This window comes from Mytilus edulis, unplaced genomic scaffold (genome assembly GCF_963676685.1).
Source record: "Mytilus edulis unplaced genomic scaffold, xbMytEdul2.2 SCAFFOLD_549, whole genome shotgun sequence".
Classification (NCBI taxonomy): domain Eukaryota; kingdom Metazoa; phylum Mollusca; class Bivalvia; order Mytilida; family Mytilidae; genus Mytilus; species Mytilus edulis.
In genome coordinates, this window is record NW_027268550.1 from 12,095 (window position 1) to 35,475 (window position 23,381).

The 23,381-nt window shown below is 32.4% G+C and overlaps 1 protein-coding gene across 1 annotated transcript in view; it reads right to left on the reverse strand.

The window, feature by feature from the left end:
• LOC139507667 (solute carrier organic anion transporter family member 5A1-like) overlaps nt 1-19,136 on the reverse strand; it is a gene marked incomplete at its 3' end in the record, with an annotated part of 30,840 nt that extends 11,704 nt beyond the window's left edge. The window contains 5 exon segments of the mRNA XM_071295853.1: nt 13,740-13,904; nt 16,619-16,886; nt 16,888-16,940; nt 18,199-18,496; nt 18,498-19,136. Coding sequence (XP_071151954.1) covers nt 13,740-13,904; nt 16,619-16,886; nt 16,888-16,940; nt 18,199-18,496; nt 18,498-19,004 — 1,291 coding nt within the window.
• Between the last annotated feature and the right edge of the window lie 4,245 nt (nt 19,137-23,381).

Here is a 23,381-nt window from a genome sequence, read left to right on the forward strand (position 1 = left end):
TTTTGCTTTTTTACTTCCTGTATTATTTATACCCTATCAATATATGCTAGTGTCTTGAAAAGTTGATTATTTTGAAAACTGAGAAGCCAACTCCCTTTACAGAGGTCTGTCAATATAAAATAAGAAGTTGTGATACCATTACCAATTTTCCATCAGATACCAAATGTATGACCTTCAACAATGTGCAAAACACATAGTCAGCTATAAAAGGTCAAACTCAATAAATCTGTAACACAAAATTTAAGGAGAAGACAATTCATAAACTGTAAACATTGATTCTCCAAACTTACTAGGCGACCTCTGATAGAACCACTGTATTATTACTCAAAACTTTGGTTATATTGACATCTAATAGAACCACTGTATTCATTAATACTAACAAGTACTTTTACTTAAAACAGAACTAATGCAATGAGAATAACCAGACAACATCTAATGTATTATGAAGAATCCCTTGATGTAGAAGCTGACAGCCTGCGATCCTGATCTGTACATACTAATAACTTAATGGTTTATATCCATTTAATTGTCAATATACAAGCTAATGCTTCTTTGATTGGCACAAGGAATCCCTAAATATGACAGATACGGAGAGAATATGCTGAGGTGCATGATATTCATAGATTGTTCTTACTTACTGTAGACATTAATTGCTTAATGGTGTCAGGGTGTCTTGGTCAGTTTATGAATTCTTAAATGGTCAAGGACAAGGAGAGATGATGGAGATACATAGATGATAGAGAATATGCTGAGGTGTATGATATTCCTTAATTGTTCATACTTAGAACTATTGCACAGACATTGTTAAATGATGTCAGGGCATCTTGGCCATGGTCAGTTCATGATTACATAAGTACTATAGTATGGTCAAGGACAGAATTATATAAAGATCACTTCTATGATGGCGGCAATATAGAGAGAATATGGAGATGTAAAGAATATATATTGTGAGGTGCATGATATTTAAAATTGTTCTAACTGTATAATTATGGTACAGACATTGCTAAATGGTGTCAGAGTGTCTTGGTCAGTTCATAAATACTTGTCAAGGAGAGAATTATATATATATACATACAGTTAAACTTGCTTTAAAGGTCAAATTTATTTAATGAAAACATTTGTGGTCAGCTCAATGAGCTCATCCTTCTCTTGTCCAGTAAAATAGTTTTCATACCTTTTCATTTTATTAGCTTATCTTAAATGCCATTTGTTATTTTTTAAGTTCTTCTTCAACTTGGCACACTGTGGTGAGAGGTCTTCAACAATAAATAAAGAGACTTTGACTCTCGACCTTACACATGTTACAACAAGATGAATGTCTGTCAGACAAAAATTCATTTGGTCAAACAGAAATTTTGAGGGGTTTTTTGTTGAAAATTTCTTTTTCGGTCAGACAAACACTAAAACAGTTTGGCACAGACTGACAGACACAAAAATCCTCAAAATTTTGTTACACATATTTGGTCAAAATTAGATATAATTATTGGTAGTTTTGAGATTTATCTATCTCAGACATTGATTGGTAAAGTACACTTTTGAAGCACGACAGCAAAATCAAGATGTTCAGCCAGGCATCTAAGTTCACCAAAATGTGTGTCAGACATTGATCAGAATAGATGCTATCCAATCCATATAAGACAACTGACTTAAAATACCATTATTGGTAATTAATAGATATATAATACTGTCAGACATATTGGTCAGATGTATTTATAATAAAATTGAGAATAAATGGGGAATGTGTCAAAGAGAAAACAACCCGACCATACGTAACAGACAACAGCAGAAGGTCACCAACAGGTCTTCAATGCAGTGAGAAATTCCCGCAACCGGAGGCGTTTCAGCTGGCCCCTAAACAATTTGACCTGAACAAAAAACATTTATATAGTCAGACAAATTTTGAGATTCTGGGTATTTCCTTTTTACCTGAAGTGTGTTTTAGAAGTTGGTTAATAACCAGTAATACATATGATGATCATTCAAGCAAAACACTTATACCAATATAAAGCTTACGCAATATGTCACATACATTGACATAAATTTATACTGCAATCAGCTATTTTACTATTAACTGGTACTTTATCTACACGAAACGTAGAAAATGCTAGGTAAAACCTCGCATTTCCCCGTTTCTAAGCCTCATACAAATAAATTTCATATTTCAAGACACTATACGTATACAGAGATGGGTCCGATTACTTTCAATGTAATTGATTAAATTACAATTACTTTGTCATTTGTACGATTAAATTAAATTAATGATTACATCATTTCTGAAAGTGTCTAATTAAATTAATGATTACATTGGCAAAGTAATCATGATTACATCTGATTACAATGAATTTAAAAATATAACCGATTTGAATGATGTGAATGAATTAACGTTTAAAAACAACTATAGTACTTTTTAGAAAGGATTTTGTTTTATATATTATAAAATGATAACTTCAAACTTCATCTATTTAATAAACCACAAAAGTTCACGACATACATACATGAACATTGAATCACTGGTTACACTTTGCCATCATTGATATCTGAATTATTTAGCTTCAATTGAATATAGCTTTATAAAGAGTTTGCTGTTTGTCTACTGACTTCTTACAGACTTTATATGTATTTCAAGGTGCAGTGTATGGAAGTTAAAATATGGATGAAATAAAGTTACCAGATGAAAACTATGTCAAATTTTAATAGAATTGTTTTATCAAATTGTAAACCAAATTAAAGCATTCATGTCCAGTCCAAGAATTTAAAAAAAAAATGATTATTTTAAACAAGATATTTGTCCAACTTTTGATTTAGTTTATTTTAGATTATAATTTAGGGTTACAGAAAAGTATAAGATAATTATTACTTAAATATAATAGTTTTTATCAAATATATATATGAACATCTTTAAATTGTGAATAAATGTACAATAACTTTTACTAAGGCAGGAGACATAAATTGTAAGGCTATTGATGACTGTTCAACACAGAACTAATAAGTTTATTTTTTACTGAAGTATACACATCAATTAAAATGCTATAGAGTAAACCAAACTATATTAACATGTTGAATATTTATTAAATAAGAATTACATTTATTGACCATAACACAGTTCAAGTTTTTTTCCCATTGTAATCAGAATGTAATCAAAAAGTAATCAGAATTACAGGGGTATTTTGAAAAGTAATTGATTAAATTAAATTACATGTAATCAGATTTTTGGCTGATTAATGATTACTATGATTACTTGAAAAATTGTAATCAATTACAGCTGATTAACGATTACAATTACAATTACCCCAAGTCTGTACGTATATTGTCTAAATATAAAACTGAAACAATTAAATTCCTACAAATTCTGTCATTCATATCAGGACAAAGTAAATTCAGTCATATTCAACACTTTTTACATGTAACATGCATGTTGCATTTTTGTTTTGAATTGAATTGATATTAGGTGTTTTACACCCCTGTCAGTTTCAACATTTTCAGCTATTTCATACATATGGTGGCCAATGTTAATTAGTTAAAAGAAGCTGGAGTGCATGGAGAGAACCAACAAGGCCATAAAAAGAATAGGTTTGTTTGACATAACCGTAACCTACCGAGAAAATAGCTGCCTACTCAAAATCTTTAATGGACTTGATGTGAAAATATTTTTTTCAAATTCCAATAGGCATGAAGACTAAATAGACAGACTTTGATACTTAAATTTCTCTTTGCCAACAAAAAAGACTTAAATTTCACTTTGCCAACAAAAAAGAAAGAAAATGCTTACCTACCTATCCACTGACGATGTTTGGTAGGGTTTTGGCAAACCAAAATATTTTAAAGTGGGGCCCAATAATCCTTGGCAAGGAATTTACTGGCAATCCTAGTTAATTAAGTTAAAGTACCAGTACACCTGACTCACCAAATCAAAGCTTTCAGTCATTTTTTTTTTATCTCTTTGAAAAGTCACTGTACTTCATGTACTTCAGACATTTATTTTTAAAGACACTGTGTTTAAAATTTCTTCATTTACAATGTATTTACATCAATCATTGAACATCAATCCTTCAAAGTTCAAGTAATATCATATCCTTAATTGGACCATTTTTTTCTTTTAATTTTTCCTTCCTTAATTTTTTTTATTTTCAACATAAATAAAAATATCAAATTCAACTCAAAATTGGCAGAAAAAAAGATTCAACAACAGTTTAGAAGAAATAGTTCCATAAAAGATCTAACTCCAATTAATATCAAGTAAAACAAATATTTGGAAGCCATAAAAGAAGTAGCAAAGACATTTTCTAAGATATCATCAATTAACATGATTAAAATGTCTCCAGAAACTGGAATGTATAGCTGTGAAAATATGTGCTCTTTTACTTGGCAATAATCAATAACTGTAAGTCAAAGAGTTTACAAAAAATAGAAATGTATAAAGGTCACTATCAAACAAATGGCAAGCAATTTGCATTACCCTTGATCCAATGGACAAGCTTCTAACAAAATGGCAAGCTCTTCAGATAACCATGAGTCTATTTAATCTAAAGTTTGAATTTATCAATTCAAATTACTTAACATGCTTAATATTATGAAAGGACATGTGTATTGAAACTTTCTTTTTATTCCTCCAACAAATGTCCAAAGCACAACAAACCAGGGGTTCCGCAGGGCGCAGCTTTATACGACCGCAGAGGTCCAACCCTGAATAGTTGGGGCAAGTACATGTATGGACATAACATTCAAGCTTGATACAGCTCTGAATTTGGATTGTGATCAAATTTTTGACATGATATGAATTTCTGACACAAAACAAATGTCAAGATCTTACAAATCTATTGCACATAATATTGTGCAATTAAAGATTTCTTCTCCAAACTTTCAAAAATTTGGAATTTGAGAATTATTGAATTACCTCCCTTACACTGCTTTTAAATTGTCTTAATTGTCCATTGACCAGAAAAACCTAGTTTTTAGGCCCTGTTGCCCCTAATTCTAAAAAATATTGAGTGATAACCCCCAAAGTCAATACTAACCATCCCTTCATGGTATGGAAACCTGTGGTAAAGAGATTCATACACTAAAACACAAGTTATTGTTTGAAAACTACAAAAATGCTTATTTTGGAGCCCCTTTTTAGCCCCTAATTCCTGAACTATTGGGACCATAACCCCCAAAATCAATCCCAACCTTCCTTTAGTGGTATTGAACCTTTTTGGTAAAAATTATAAAGATCATTCACTGAAAAAAAGTTAATTGTTTTTGGACGACGAAGACGACTCAGATGACAAGACACCATTGGCATTATACGAGGCAAAAAAAAATTTTGTGGTCGTATAATTTTGTTTCTATTAAATCAGACTGGTCAAATAACAGAATTACTGATAGATTGGTAAAATATAGACATAACTTAAACTTCCTCATTTATCTATTACTCACTCACTCACTACGACAGCGATGTAGAAAGCAGCTTATACAAAGTTAAGCAAGATCAAGTCAGCAAAACTTTCAGATTTGTCCAGATGTAAATAAAAAATGTACTAGATCTTAATTTTCCTAAAGAAAGTTCTTAATTAGCCCCTGGAATATAACTAACATCATTTTAAGTACTGAACAAAATTCCAAAGTGTACAATAAGGATCCAATGCTATTCCTAAGAGCTAAAGGTAATAAACAACCATGAAAATATATAGCAAAACACTCATAGTCATAAAACCAAGTATTAAGAATGTCAAAGTATTGGGAAAAAAGTCAATAATGTGGAGCCGTAATCGAAATGTTATTCGTATAATTAATATAACAATATAATATAGTCGGTAAGATGTTTGATTCCATACGTTTACTTAAGGAACGGAAATTGAATTACCTCGTCCTCTAAGGTCAATATAAACTGTTGCTCAATATATCGGTGACAAATTATGATAAACGGGATGAATCGGCAGATGTTTTTACTTTGTTTGATGTATTCACTATGCACAGCTACCGTATTCGGCAGTGTATAGTATGCATTTATGTATAGTCTGCACCCCCTTTTCATCTCCTTAAAATCAAGAAAAAAAGTTTTAAAAAAAATAAAAATAAAGTAATGAAGATTTTTCAAACAAATGCATGATATTGTAAATTAAGCAATTTTAATATGAGGATCTTGATAAGTTTTACAGAAGAGAGATTAACGGGTATGCAAAATATGCAGAATAAAGAACAAAAAATATACAGAATATTTTAGGAAAAATAGTAGAAAAAATAAATTAAGAATAGAAATTCATATGGGGCTGATATATAAAGAACAAGAATGTGTCCAAAGTACACGGATGCCCCATTCCCACTATCATTTTCCATGTTCAATGGACCGTGAAATTGGATAAAAAATATAATTAGGCATTAAAATTAGAAAGATAATATCATAGGGAACATTTGTACTAAGTTTCAAGTTGATTGGACTTCAACTTCATCAAAAACTACCTTGACCAAAAACTTTAACCTGAAACATGCACTTTCATTTTCTATGTTCAGTGGACCGTGAAATTGGGGTCAAAAGTTTAATTTGGCTTTAAAATTAGAAGGATCATATCATAAGGAACATGTGTACTAAGTTTCAAGTTGATCGGACTTCAACTTCATCAAAAACTACCTTGACCAAAAACTTTAACCTGAAGCGGGACAGACGGACGAACGAACAGACGGACGAACGGACGGACGGACGAACGGACGCACAGACCAGAAAACATAATGCCCCTCTACTATCGTAGGTGTAGGTGGGGCATAAAAATAAATAACAAATAGAGAAATCTAGTTTAAAGTGTTGACGAATACAGAAATGAAGGACCCCTTAATCCAGACCCCCATTATTGAGTTTTAAGGAAATGCTGCTAACTAAATCAATCTCATTAAAATTCGATGTTCTGATACGCTACCCTGGATAGCGTATTGGAGGGTAGCGTATCAGAACATTGGATTTTAATGAGATTGCTAACTAACTCTGGTGGTTTTGCAAGGCTGCTAATTTCGCCTTTTCAGAAACTAGAGGACTATGGGTAATCTCATTGTTCGTACACCAATATGAAAATTATGTTACGTCATTGGTTGAATTTCAATTGTTTAGAACATTTTTAACCAATAACAACGTTTTGGTGTACGCTTTTCAGGATTCATTAGATTCTAAAACAGCGAATTACATGTACAACATCACATTTTTGCAACATTCCGAAACATTCTGAATTTACAGATACAGTGACCAGACTTATTGTTTCAGGTAAGGGTGAAAGTTAGTTCTCGGTATTTCTCGTTTCTTATATAGATAAGACTGTTGGTTTTCCCGTTTGAATGATATTACACTAGTTAATTTTGGGGCCTTTATAGCTTGCTGTTCGGTGTGAGCCAAGGCTCCATGTTGGAGACTGTAATCTGACCTATAATGGTTTACTTTTACAAATGGTGACTTGGTTGGAGAGTTGTCTCATTGGGACTCATATACCACATCTTCTTGTATCTAATTAAACTATATCTTACTTAGTACAAAAAGCATTGCATGAGGATTGAACACTTATCTGAGAATGCATATATCTTAACTGACTTGACATTAAAATACTAAACAAAAGATATATGTCTAATCAAATATGCGAAATTTTCAGATTTGTCCATCACAATAAAAATGTACCAAGAGACTTTTTTCTTGCAGGATTTATTCTAAATTAGCTCCTGGAATATAAATAAAACTACAATGCAGAAGTATTTTTTTACTCAACATCAGAATTAGGATCTCAAAGTCTTGCCATTGTAACTTTCATCTCAATTCTCATGCACATGATGCAGGACAACCAAGACAATACAAATACTGAAGGTTATTTTCATTTTAATACTTTCAAGAGTTTTATCACTGAAATATTTTAATGAAGGGATAGCAATTTTCTAGCACTTATATTAATTATCCAATGAATATAATCATTATAATATAATGAAACTAAGAGTCATTTTCCAGGAAGGTGTTCTACATTATTAAAGGATATTGTAACATACTAATGATGGACTTCTAATCTACACATTCCATGGACATGATTTCAAATTTCCATTTCACCCCTTGCAGTCAGGGGTACTACTTTTTCAAATAATTTTTATTTAATTGTGGTAAAAAAAAATATATACATATAAGTATATTTGTAGGATACTTATACAAGTGAATTTTATTTTAAATACTTGTATAGGTAAAAAAAATATTGGCTGAGTTATGTCCCGTAGACATTCAGATTTTTTTACTTGTAGAAGTAAAAAAAGTCATCCTATCTTCTTTTATTGAATTCTTAGGATTTCTTTGCTCTAATAGAATTTTAAATTATCTGCTCTTTGCAGATGTCTTTACTAATCATTTCAGTGCAATTTCATGGGCAATGAAAATCCCATTTGTCTGTTATCTTCAGAACACTGCTAATTTACAAGCCTCCAAGGAGCAATTTTTGAAGGCCTTGAACAAATTCTTAAGATCTTTGCACAATCAGTTTCTTTGTTGAATTAATGAGATGAAACATTGAACTTTAATAAAAAAAAAATTGAGCAAACCTGGGAAAAATCATTAAAGGCATGATTTTACATCTCAAAACTTGAGGATTTCTGTGGGATTGTAAGAAAAATTTACTTATACAAGTAAATTTTTGAGAAAATTAAAGGGAGATTATTTAAACATTATCTATCTACTTATCCCTTTCCTCCATAATGACGCCTTTTGACACCACCCCCTTTACTCTATAATGACGCCTTTTGACGCCTGTGTAGTACCTCAGTTGAAATGCTCTGACTACGAAATGTCTGGATCAGATTTAGAAAAAGTTTGTATCCTGAATATGAAAAGGATATCCATGAGAATATCTGAATTGAATTTCATTGATGAAATATTTGTTTTCACAATACATCAATACTTTAAATCTGATGATTTTTTTTTATTGAAAAAATCCTATGCGAATCTAGTATGTAAAAAAAAAATCCATGGAGGAAAGGGTTAAATATGTATATATTTTTTTAATTCTTCAAGTAAATAAAATTAACTTGTATAAGTAGAACCCCTGACTGACTTATAAAGACAATATATTTAATTCAATTATAACATATTAATGATGGACTTCTAAAATACACTTTCCAAGGACATATGATTTCAAATTTCCATTTCACCACTTGTAAAGCCAATATATCTAATTCAATTCTAACATACTAATGATGGACTTCTAATATACACATTCCATGGACATGATTTAAAATTTCCATTTCACCACTTGTAAAGACACTTTTAAGAGAGTTTAATCAATGACATATTTTAATGTATGGACAGTGATTTTCTAGAATTATATATTATCACGTGTATAAATTATTATCATTATTAATTTATTACATAATTAATCTAAGCAGCATTTTCCTGGAAGTGTTCTAAGTTATTAATAACATTGATGGACTTCTAATCTACAAGTTCCGTGAACACGATTTCAAATTTCCCTTTTCACCACTTGTAACGACAATATGTTTAATTCAATGACAATTCCCCCTCAGAGTGAATCATATATAATCATCTATTGTGGTATTGACAAATATAATACTCATCTCTCCAAGGGTCTATATTACACAAAATTCCATCAATATATTCAGGCAATTTGGATTATAATTAAATTGTATGGAAAACTTTATATATGAGGGTGTGAATGGGGTTTAGATGTTGCTTAGTCTTTAGTTTTCTATGTCATAGGCGGATCCAGGGGGGCCCAGCCTTTCGTGGGAAAAATTTGGTTGATTATATAGGGAATCATTGAAGCATGACTGGAGCACCCCCCCCCCCCCCCCCCCACCCCCCCCCCTTAGGTCAGTCAGCGCCCCCCCTCCCCTTATGAAAAGTTCTGGATCCGCCACTGTATGTTGTGCCTTTTGTACTATTACTTGTCTGTTTGTCTTTTTCTTTTTCAGCCATGGCAATGTCAAATTATTTTTAATCTATGAGTTAGAATGTTCCTCTGGTATCTTTTGCCCCCCTTTTAGAGAAAAGGGAATAAGTAAAATGTGCAGAATAATCTAGGGCCCAAATATAAAGAATAGTGAAAAGGGCAAAACAATAAGAGAATAGAGAATAATGGGGTGCTTACTGCTACAATACAAAGAATAAAGAATAAATTTGGGCAAAATTACCAAGTATATAGTGGGTCTCATTGGGGTCTAAGCGTGACGCGGGATTGCGGATTTTTTGTAAGCAAGACACGTGAAATACAAATTATTGTGCCGTGAAAGCGGGAAATGAAGTCTGGCGGGACCCGGGAAATTACAAAAAAAATGACAATTGCTTACGTACATAGTGTAAGCGGGATACGGGAATCTGACAAAACAGTAAGCGGGATTCGGGATCAGAACCCCCCGATGAGACCCCCAGTAGGCAGTATAGAGAACTAGAGGCTCTAAAGAGCCTGTGTCGCTCACCTTGGTCTATGTGCATATTAAACAAAGGACACAAATGGATTCATGACAAAATTGTATTTTGGTGATGGTGATGTGTTTGAAGTTCTTACTTTACTGAACGATTTTGCTTCTTACAATTATATCTATCATGAACTTTGCCCATTAGTAACAGAGAACTATATTTGGTAAAAATTTACATGAATTTACCAAATTAATGAAAATTGTTAAAAATTGACTATAAAGGGCAATAACTCCTTAAGGGGTCAATTGACCATTTAGGTCATGTTGACTTATTTGTAGATCTTACTTTGCTGAACATTATTGCTGTTTACAGTTTATCGCTATCTATAATAGTATTCAAGATAACCAAAAACGGCAAAATTTCTTTAAAAATTACCAATTGGAGGGCAGCAACCCAACAACCAGTTGTCCAATTCATCTGAAAAATTCAGGGCAGATAGATATTGACTTGATTAACAATTTAACTTCTTGTCAGATTTGCTCTAGATGCTTTGGTTTCATAGTTATAAGCAAAAAACTGCATTTTACCCCTATGTTCTATTTTTAGCTGTGGCGGCCATCTTGGTTGAATGGCCAGGTCATCTGACACATTTTTCAAACTAGATACCCCAAAGATGATTGTGGCCTAGTAGTTTCAGTGGAGATTTTGTAAAAGATTACTTAGATTTATGAAAAATGGTTAAAGATTGACTATAAAGGGCAATAACTCCTAAAGGGGTCAACTGACCATTTTGGTCATGTTGACTTATTTGTAGATCTTACTTGCTGAACATTATTGCTGTTTACAATTTATCTCTATCTATAATAATATTCAAGATAATAACCAAAAACAGCAAAATTTCCTCAAAATTACCAATTCAGGGGCAGCAACCCAACAACCGATTGACCGATTCATCTGAAAATTTCAGGGCAGATAGTTCTTGACCTGATAAACATTTTTACCCCATGTCAGATTTCCTCAAATTGCTTTGGTTTTTGAGTTATAAGCCAAAAACTGCATTTTACCCCTATGTTCTATTTTAAGCGGTGGCGGCCATCTTGGTTGGTTGACCAGGTCACGCCACACATTTTTTTAAACTAGATACCCCAAAGATGATTGTGGCCAAGTTTGGATTAATTTGGCCAAGTAGTTTCAGAGGAGAAGATTTTTGTAAAAGATTACTTTAATTTACGAAAAATGGTTAAAAATTGACTATAAAGGGCAATAACTCCTAAACGGGTCAACTGACCATTTTGGTCATGTTGACTTATTTGTAGATCTTACTTTGCTGAACATTATTGCTGTTTACAGTTTATCTCTATCTATAATAATATTCAAGATAATAACCAAAAACAGCAAAATTTCCTCAAAATTACCAATTCAGGGGCAGCAACCCAACAACCGATTGACCGATTCATCTGAAAATTTTAGGGCAGATAGATCTTGACCTGATAAACATTTTTATCCCATGTCAGATTTCCTCAAAATGCTTTGGTTTTTGAGTTATAAGCCAAAAACTGCATTTTACCCCTTTGTTCTATTTTTAGCCGTGGCGGCCATCTTGGTTGATTGACCAGGTCACGCCACACATTTTTTAAACTAGATACCCCAAAGATGATTGTGGCCAAGTTTGGATTAATTTGGCCAAGTAGTTTCAGAGGAGAAGATTTTTGTAAAAGATGACTTTAATTTACGAAAAATGGTTAAAAATTGACTATAAAGGGCAATAACTCCTAAACGGGTCAACTGACCATTTTGGTCATGTTGACTTATTTGTAGATCTTACTTTGCTGAACATTATTGCTGTTTACAGTTTATCTCTAACTATAATAATATTCAAGATAATAACCAAAAACAGCAAAATTTCTTCAAAATTACCAATTCAGGGGCAGCAACCCAACAACCGATTGACCGATTCATCTGAAAATTTCAGGGCAGATAGATCTTGACCTGATAAACATTTTTACCCTTTGTCAGATTTGCTCTAAATGCTTTGGTTTTTGAGTTATAAGCCAAAAACTGCATTTTACCCCTATGTTCTATTTTTAGCCGTGGCGGCCATCTTGGTTGGTTTGACCGGGTCACGCCACAAATTTTTTAAACTAGATACCCCAATGATGATTGTGGCCAAGTTTGGTTTGATTTGGCCCAGTAGTTTCAGAGGAGAAGATTTTTGTAAAAGTTAACGACGACGGACGACGACGGACGCCAAGTGATGAGAAAAGCTCACTTGGCCCTTCGGGCCAGGTGAGCTAAAAATGACAAAGAAAAGAAAGAATGGAAATATGGAATTCCATCCAAACCCTCTTATATGATGGAAGAGAAATTTCCTGATGATGTTTTATTGTTTACAAAATGTGACATTAAACAGGACAGTATACCACTCCAGTGTACATATAGATTGGAGACAAACTTAAATGTACATATATCTAACTTTGCTTTCGGGCAGATTTGAATATACAATCTATTAAACAGTATTTTCAATTCATCAATATTTTATAAAGTAAATATATTGTTTTGGTTGAAAATGAAATCAAACATTCCAATATGAAAACAAATATGATTCCAAACTGATTAAAAAGGTGTAATTCCTTGAATTCTGATTATTCCAGAACTTAGGTAATTTAAATAAAATAAATATGTTTTATTGCTTTTCAACAAGAAATCAACTGACTTCGTCAAAAATACAATTTGCAGTGCACCCAAACCTACATGTAGTTGTTTCCTAAATAGACCAAATCATCATCACCATTGAGGGTTTCTGTAATTTATTATGCGAATACTTTATTTCGTGTTTTATCCTTCCTAGTCAACTTTGCGGCTATTTAATTTTGCGATTTTCTCATTGAGATGCCATTAGTTTAACATTGAAAGATCCTAGATTTACATAATCACAACGATTTATATTACCGTTATTTTTCTACCCGCCTAAGTCGCAAAAAAAAAATGGCTCGTGAAATAAGTTGGTTTACAGTATGCTAGGGTTAAACAGGTGATGATTGGTTTGCAAAACAATAGAAAGGTTTAAATGCTGATATTAAATATGTACATGTAAAGTATACGCCCATTTTAGTTCTGTTCAGAATTAAATCAGCCATGGTGAATAAGAAGAAGAGTATAATTCTTCCACATTCTATAACTGTGCTTATAAACAGGTGACTTATGGTTCAGACAGCTGTACCGCTTCCTTTGACCCTTTTGGAAAATTAAGCTGACATATATATGTCTTTTTCCTAGACTTCATAAGATGCAACATTTTCAATGAATTCTATTCCCTGTTCTAACATAAATACTAAACTGCTAGGAAATTATTATTTTAAGTTGACCTTTGACTTACCTGTGAAAAGATTGGCCATTGATTTAGATGTTCCAAACTGTGTCTCTAAATATTTTGGAAGGAAGACCACAAACCCACTGACTATGGCAATCTCACAGCAAATACCAAGACTGGTCAACACGTAAATCTTATTCTTTAATAAGTTCAACATAGAACGAGGAATGTCTGAAAAAAATAAAAAATAAATTGTTCAACAGTAAATAAACATGTAAAAAATATTAGTAAATTTTCTGTAGAATTCATTTTGAACTGCTGTAAATTCAAATTTGAGTGTGAATTTATTTTTGTAATATAAATTTGAAAAACAGACAAAATATGACATTAAATCCACTATACATCTATATGTATAGATAGATGCATACAAATGAAGCTATCAAATTTTGAATAAGTGTTTCTATTTTTTAGAAACCTATCTCATCTTGATCAACTTTAATAGGAAAACAAAACAAAACATCTGAATTTGCAGTATTGTAGGCCTCACTTGTCTGAAAATAAAAGTAACAAGAATGTGTCCTCAGTACACGAATGCATCACTCGCACTATCATTTTCCATGTTCAGTGGACCGTGAAATTGGGATAAAAACTCTAATTTGGCATTAAAATTAGAAAGATCATATCATAGGGAACATGTGTACAAAGTTTGAAGTCGATTGGACTTCAACTTCATCAAAAACTACCTTGACCAAAAACTTTAACCTGGAGCGGGACAGACGGACGGACGGACGGACGGACGAAGGAACGGACGCACAGACCAGAAAACATAATGCCCCTCTACTATCGTAGGTGGGGCATCAAAATTCAGTGGATTCTTTAATCAACAAGGAAGTAAAAATATCAAAAGGATTTTTCTGCAGGCTCAGCACTGAACAAGGAAAGTCTGAAATATTAGAGATTTTGAACTCTGCTGCAATAAAAGTCACAGAAGTGAAAACAGTCACAACACTTTATGACTTATACGCTTTGTTAAAAGCTTTTAATTACAATGTAGGTAACAAAGGTTAGACAATCCTATGTGTTACGTTTATTTTTATCAATTAATGAATAGAAAATGCCTAAAAACTAAATGTTTTTAATTTGCTACTGTCTGTCTAGTCCAAATAATTATGACGTCTTGAAAGGCTATTATAATTTTTTTCTTTTACTTCGACAGTAAGGCGTCAAAGAAAAAAATTATAATAGCCTTTCAAGACGTCATAATTATTTGGACTACTGTCTGTCGGGCAATGAAGAAAAATGTGTGTAAATTCAAAAGTACACACTCTTCACAGACTTCAGAAAGTTCAAGAGTATAAAGCAAATTTAAATGAAGGAGTAGTTTAACAATGTACTCGCAGTATAGTAACCACTGTTCAACTGGGCTAGAAAAATAACTCAAAATTTTTACCAGAAAACATTGAAACAAAATTAATGTTAGATTTTTTTGGTTATGTTGGAATTTGGATATTATACTCAGAAAATTTGTTACAAAAGTTTCAACAATTATATATAGAACTTTTGAAGATCTATTATTCTTTATAATATTTTACTTTAAGTAAACCAGACATATCCAATTAGCATCTGTAACCAGCCATGATTTAATTTCCTCAAAATTGTACTAATGTAGGAAATCTGATTGAAAAATGATAAAATACAGGAGGTTTATCATGTTTAAAATAGTAATTGGTACTTTCTAAAAGAATTAAAATGTTATCTTCCAAAGGCACCTTCTTAAAAGTGAAGTAGGAATAAAAAGAAATATAAACAACAAATTGATGACACAGAAATATGTCTCGCCTTTCGGCATAAAATTCAGAAAAGGACAATCTGATGGCATGCAACATTGTACATGTAATTCAAAGTCACTGGACCATGATCTAGTACTAGGCAAGGCCTGAAAATAGTCAACAAATAGATGTTTAGACAGTTATGAAATTTTATAGAAAATAATGTTGTCTATTATCATGATTATTGTCTATATATTGTAAGAAAAAAAAGGCAATCATTTCCTATCAATCTACATGTAACTAATTGATTCAAAGTCCTAGGGGGCAGGGCCTAGAAAAAATTGTCAAACTGAGTTGTATTGATAGTAATGAAACTTTATACAAAATATCATTGATCTACCACAAAAAGTTCTTATCAAACTGACTAAAGCAGGAAAAAAGACAACTCTTTTATTCAAAACGAACAAGAAAAAAACATGAAAATTGCTCATTACTTTTTTGAAAGGTCGGTGACACACACTTTTTTTGGCTTTATTTTGAAGAGTACACGTGGCACTTTCCTTCTTGAAATTATTATAAAGAAATCACTGGTAGATATTTTTTGATACTGGAAACGTTTTTTCATTTTTACGTTTTATTTTTGGCAGGAATGAAATAAATCATATTTTTAAAGATCAAAATAATATGAGGCTTAAACTCTTGAACATGTATTTGATAGATATAAATCTACTGTTTAATGTGAAACAAGAATTATGCTTGTAGGTTTGATATAAAGGATTTTTTGGAGAGTTTATATAACAAGCAAATATTATGTCAATATTCGGGAAAACACGAAACTGAGGTTGCTATAGCGACAAAACTAAGTCGGTGACCCCCATTTTTTTTTCATCATTTTTTGTTCTTCAAATCATAAAATACCTTCACACAAAATGTTAAGGAAAAAATCACTGGTAGAAATAAATAGGCTGTTTGGTCTTTAAATCCACACCCCTCTTCATATCAAGAGACAGCAAGTTAGCATACAAACTTTTATAGCCGATTATACATTACACAGTATGCAAGATAGTTGTCTCATTGGCAATCATACCACATATCCTTATTTAAATATTGATGCTCATTTTGACATAAAAATTTTAATTTTCTAGTCTTAAAGGGAAGTAACTTTAAATTTAACACACCTCTGATAGTTTTTACCATACTCCTCCCCATGTTTGGAAGTCCTATCATCCTGATTCAACAATTCTTCTTTAGTTTTCACTTCCAAGATTTTTCTTTTCTCCTCCACCAAAATTCGTGGAAATGACAGAAAAGGAAAGGCAAGAACAAACAGTAGAATTCCACAGATTAAAAATCCACCCCACCAAGCACCTATCCACTGTGGATCTGATGGACGAATGTTGACAATATAGCTGAACACGTCAACATAGTACTGTAGTAACAGAGTCTCCTAAAGCATAGCCTAACACAGGACCTAATACTCCAGATGCATAAATAAAAGCTGAAAAACACAACAAATAAATTAGTACATAAACATGGCCTAATCTAAGTTTTCATGCTTTTTGTGACATAGTGACTACTTCCTAGATTTAGCAGTGCTCATGATCAGTGGTAAATTTTCTGCAGAAGTGGGTTTATTTTTTTCTGTTTTTGTCTTTTAAAAAATTAACAAAATAACATAAACAAATAAGCTTTACATCATAGTTATGATCGAAAACATATCTGCTGATGACTCCAGTATATACATGACAAGTATTGTTTTTATAAAAATTATTACGAACAATCGTGACAATAATAACATGAATAAAGGGGAGTTCAATATGCTTTACAGTTATACCATCTGTAAGTTATGAACTTTTTCACATAAATACTACATGTATAATGAAGGTTGATCTACATTTACATCATTGTACATGTACACACAATGTATACATGTATGTACTGCACACATTTACCTCGTAAATTATTTTTTGCTTGCGATGCTCTTATAGCATATTTGTAAAGTTGCATTTTAATATGATTCACAAAATGTATTATGTAGAAACTGCATGTAGTGTTCCTCTAAAGATTAATAGCAAGAGTCAATACCGGTACTTCAATTTTAACCCCCTTACGGTTACCTATATGTTTTTCTTATTCCCTCAACCATTTGAGGTGTTCAAATGAACATCTTTCCAAGTGATAGTACATGTATGTACGTTTATAAAAAATTTAAAAACAAGAATGTGTCCTCAGTACACGAATGCCCCACTCGCACTTTCATTTTCTATGTTCAGTGGACCGTGACATTGGGGATAAAAACTCTAATTTGGCATTAAAATTAGAAAGATCATATCATAGGGAACATGTGTACTAAGTTTGAAGTTGATTGGACTTCAACTTCATCAAAAACTTCCTTGACCAAAAACTTTAACCTGAAGCGAAAGGACGCACAGACCAGAAAACATAATGCCCCTCTACTATCGTAGGTGGGGCATGAAAAACAAATGATTAGGCTTAGCCCTCAGACTTGTTAGAAGAGTAAAGTAATTGCAGTCTTCACAATAAACTTATAAATATACAGACCCGAGGCTGAATTTAACACAATTAACAATTTTTTTTAGTTACATTCTATTGGTGTAGAGATCATTTTTACAGACCTGTGAGGAAGCATTTTTTCAAACCTAGGCTGGTGGGCCTGTGGTTGAGCTCAAAGATTGTAATTGCTATATAAATGTAACAGTGTAAACTAAACATAATATTCTGGTTCCCGGTCTCACCTAGATATGCTGGTGCCTTATCTTTAGGAACATGATTGTCAACATAAGTTGTTCCAAGCGTCAACACTGGTGTCCCTCCGGTACCAATCAAAATCTGAGCTGATATCAGAATCAACACGTAAACCCAGTTCCCTGAAGTCTCGCCAATACATTTCTCCTTATATTGTCCACTTAAGTCATCGACCACTTTACAAATATTTTCTTCCGTTTCATTGTGTGAAATTCCACGATGGACTGTATATTTTTTAGCAATGATATGTGGTAATGCAAAAAGGAATGCCCCAAGTGACATTAGGAAAAATTCCATAGCTGATCCATTTTGGAATGTGTCGTCTTCCACCTAGATAACTAATAAAAATAACGGTTACTAGAGAACCAAATTCATAAGATGCTACAATTAGGCCAGATATGGAACTGCCAATTTCGAAGCGTTTTTCTATTGTAGTTATCACACTGTTGAAGTAACCAGTTGACATCGTCCCCGTTGTCACCATCAGAAGACACATACAAGTTACAAACGTTTTTATATTGGCGCAGGTCTGAAGTCCATTTGGTCGACATCTACCTATCCCACAAGGCTTATCTTCTTCTATTTCATCCACAACCTCAATATCAACTTGTAGACACGCTTTGACATATTCGTCTTTTTCTGTTTTGCCTTTCAAAACTGACTTTGGCTTCCGACGGAAAAAATCGCTGACTGAAGATTGCTGGCCCACACTGATTCCACCAGGGGTCTCAACATTCTCACTTATGATATGTATCGATAAATTTTCCAACTCCTTTAAGTCTGGTCGCGCTGCCATTACGTCCTCCAAACTTCTACACAATCAGGACTTTAAGTAATTCTGTGTCATTGTGTGTTGACAATCCTCTTCATACAAACTACTCTTCCCCTGGTGTGATTGTAATAAGACATCCTTCATATTAATAGTCTGTAAAAAACAGAGGAAAAAGTGATATTATATAATAACTTAAGCTATCATGATGAAGTTTTCTGATAATCGACTGTTTTTTATTTCACAAATATAAAAATGATTCCATTCTTGTGTGCGGACTTCTAGATCAATAAACAATACATCTCAATAATAATTCTTAGCAATGAAATTGTTTTGTTTATAAAACATTTGTAATCAATTCATCGGAAAATATTATTTCTAATCTCACTCAAAACAACAACAAATTTGAAATAGGTTTTACAGTAATACAAATTCAATTAGACTTCAACTAGTCTTCAGAAAAATTGCTTCCACTCTTAACCTACATTACGTAATACAAATTATTGCTTAAATGCACTGATGATGATGAAATAATGAAAAACTCTTCTAGACAAATTCAATATCTATGATTAATTTTCTTGGAAAAACACAACAGAATTTTAAATTAAACTGTGTCCAATCAGATGAAAACTACACTCCTTAAAGAGTATCCCAAATGTGTAAAGCCAAGATAAACAAAAACATATATATTGTATCCTGTTATTTCTTAACATTTATCAATAATTAAATATTTCAATTTCCTTCAGTCAATTCTTTCCCATTTTAATCTTGTCTACAGGAAAACACTAGGAAAATATCCTGGTATTTAAAACTATTATCCTACTTTTCAACTACATATGAGCCACTAGAAAATAATTATATATATATGGCCAACTAAAATTAATTAGTAGATTTTCATCCAAATTTTGAAAAACATGGGGCGGGTGGGAGGATTTTATTTTTTAAATTTTATTTCATATGAAACCCTTGTCACAAATTTATTTCTCGATACTTTCTAATGATCATAAACAAGCTTCTTTCCAAGTTTGGTAGAAATCCAGTATAGTTTAAGAAAGTTATTAAAATTTCAAAAACTTTAACCACAGAGTGAATATTTGTGGATGCCGCCGCTGACGACGACGGAATGTAGGATCGCTTAGTCTTGCTTTTTCTACTAAAGTCGAAGACTCAACAAAAAAGATGTGGTATGATTGCCAATGAGACAACTGTCCACAAAAAACCAAAATGACACAGAAATTAACAACTATAGGTCACCGTACGGCCTTCAACACTGAGAAAAGCCCATACCGCATAGTCACTCACTGTCAGCTATAAAAGACCCCGATATAAAAAGCTATAAATTGCCCTGTTATGTTTGCTTGAAATTTTCCTCCTTATATTAATCTTCCACGTGTAGACACAGAGATGTCTGAATTTGCTGTAATTTGAATAGCATAATTATGATAGATTGTTCTATTCTTCCTAAAACCTACTAATATATAAATGTAATTTAACAAGACACTTACCTTATAATTTATTCATGTTTGAAGGAGTATAATATACTAAAACCTCGTAGCTTATACCTCAAAAGTATTCATGCTTTATAATATACAATGTACAAGATGAAGTTCTACCAACAAATTACTATTTTTACATTTTAACACCTTGGCATTACCAATTAACAGTTATAACCTTAAAACAGAAAACATGTTGAACCAGACTTCCTCTTTTAATAAATTGAATCAATACTAATGCATTGGGTGTGATACAATATAGCTCCAGTCCATAAACTTAAATTTTCCAAATTTTAAAATACAAGGCCTGCCGGTACCAACTTATTTTATAAGACATTGCCTAGTCATCATCAGATCAGGGGGAGAACAAATTAGGGAGCAACCATTAAACTTCAAAAAGGGGGGGGGGGGGGGGGGGGGGGGGTATGTTATTTTGACTGAGTCTGAAATTTTTGTTTCGTGCAAAGAGCACAAACATTGTTTTCAGCTTTACAACTCTATCAATCACGATTAATTATGTAACCTGCTTGACAGAATATTTTTTTTCCATTGAATTCAGGGGATCAAGTATTTGTTGGAGAAAAAACCATTATGTTAATTAATAATCGACCCTTGCAGCCTCTCCATATGCAAATTTCCCCTTAATGCCAATAGGCCACTTAAAATAAAGTCCAATGATTTGAAAAGATTAAAGAATTTGTTTTTGTTCCATTGAGCACTCCTCATTATATATATATAAGATTCAGAAAATCCTGCAAACATGACTCTACAAAAACACTATGAGGCTACATTAACTTATATTCCTGACACATCTATTGTTAGACATGCACAGTCATGAGGGTCAGGATGGGGGTCCTTAAATTCCCTATTCTTGTATTTTTTAATACATTCTTCTCCAAATTCTGCCTGTTATTCATTTTTTTTATACATATTTTTATTATTTCACCACCCCATTTTTCTATATATTCTTAATTTGTTCATTGATATAAGAAGATGTGGTGTGAGTGCCAATGAGACAACTCTTCATTCAAGTCACAATTTGTAAAAGTAAACCATTATAAGACAAAGTACGGTCTTCAACACGGAGCCTTTGATCACACTGAACAGCAAGCTATAAAATGAACTAGTGTAAAACCATTATACCTATAGTAAAGGTCCATTTTTCTCTAATATTACCTCATTCAGACCCTCAGTCATATGATATAGTACAGTTAATTATAATTAGAAAACTGAACTAAGCTAGCCTGTGGAATAATATACAAATCATGCACAACACAAAAATAGATTTGGCTTTAGTTTATAAAGTAATTTCCTCTATGAAAACTAGCAGACATGAAGGAGAATTCAAACGATTAGATTAATATTATAGCTTAGAGCTGCATGTTTTTTTAGAGGATATTCTTTGTCAAATTAGCTATCTTTGTTTTTCTACCATCAAATCTACTAATTTATCATACTTATAGTTAAATATAGATTAAAACATTCTTATAAGTTATATTATAATCTAACAGAATTTATGTGAATCCATTCATTTATCAGCTATAACTTGTAGTATAAACAAACCACTCAGCTACCTTAGGCTTAAACACTCTAAATTGTGTAAACAATAATTTGTCAATTTCCAAAAACAACAACTATATTTAGAGTATAAAAAAAATAAAACATTCATCTATATATGTTTATGGAATGCTCTAAGCAATATCTTTGTAGTAAATGCCTAAATGTATAACAGGAGGCAGGAGAGCCCATGAGAGCACAATCTCCAAAATTGCCTAGTATAAGCTATTCCTATACCAAATTGCCCAAAGGAGTACACATAGGCGGATTCAGGGGGAAAAATTTGGTTGATTATATAGGGAATCATTGAAGCATGACTGGAGCAGGCCCCCTTAGGAAAAGTTCTGGATCCGTCACTGGTACAGGACCACTACACTTCCCCACCTCGACAGTCATTATACAATAAAGATGATACATTAATGATATCCAGATCAAACCAATGCTAAACTCATTCAACCTTTATTGTTCACGGGTCGTTTTTTTTTTCATAAAATTACCACTGCATTTTAACAAAGGTTCAGACTTGAGACACCTTACAAAGAAATGAGGCCACTGCTCTAACAGTTGTGCTATAGGAGTAACACTCCACTAGCTGTAGCCTTACTATTACATGTATTACATGAACGCACATGTATGCAGGGTTATTTAATATCTACGAGAATATCTACTAGTACTAGGTCAAGGGAACCATTACTTCAATGTGTTTATACGCTTACCTACATTTTGTATATATATATAGACTGAGTCCTTCAATGCAAGCTGTTGATAATGCGTTATAACCATACAATTTCTTAAATATCACGAAGTCATTCTTAACTTTAATTCCAAATCAGAAATGTCCAATGTAAAATGAAGTGAATTTAAGTCACACAAATGTTGCATGCAATCTATGACTCTTTTTAGGAATAATAAATCATATCCAAAACTCTGTATTACATGTATGCATGTCTATTCAATTGAAACCAACATAAAACAGATCGATACTTTTCCAATTCTACCATACATGTATGTACATGATGTTGTGTCGACCAGTTCAACTATGTTCATTCACTTATAAACAAATGTGCAAATAATTTTGCAACATCAGAACATTACCCCAGATATTGGACACATATGCCAAGAAATACATTAGAACATGTATACAACAATCCATAGCCTTGACCTCCTGTTAAAAAACACCTTGGACTGATGCCTAACAATAAACAATTAATTAATTATCCCTACAATATACAGCTCAGCCACTTGATAGATGTGCAGCTTTAATTAGACACATGCACACAACAAATCATTGGATTACCTTGGCTCCAGGTAATTAACTCCTGATTCTCAAATAAATCTTTTAGATACGCCATAT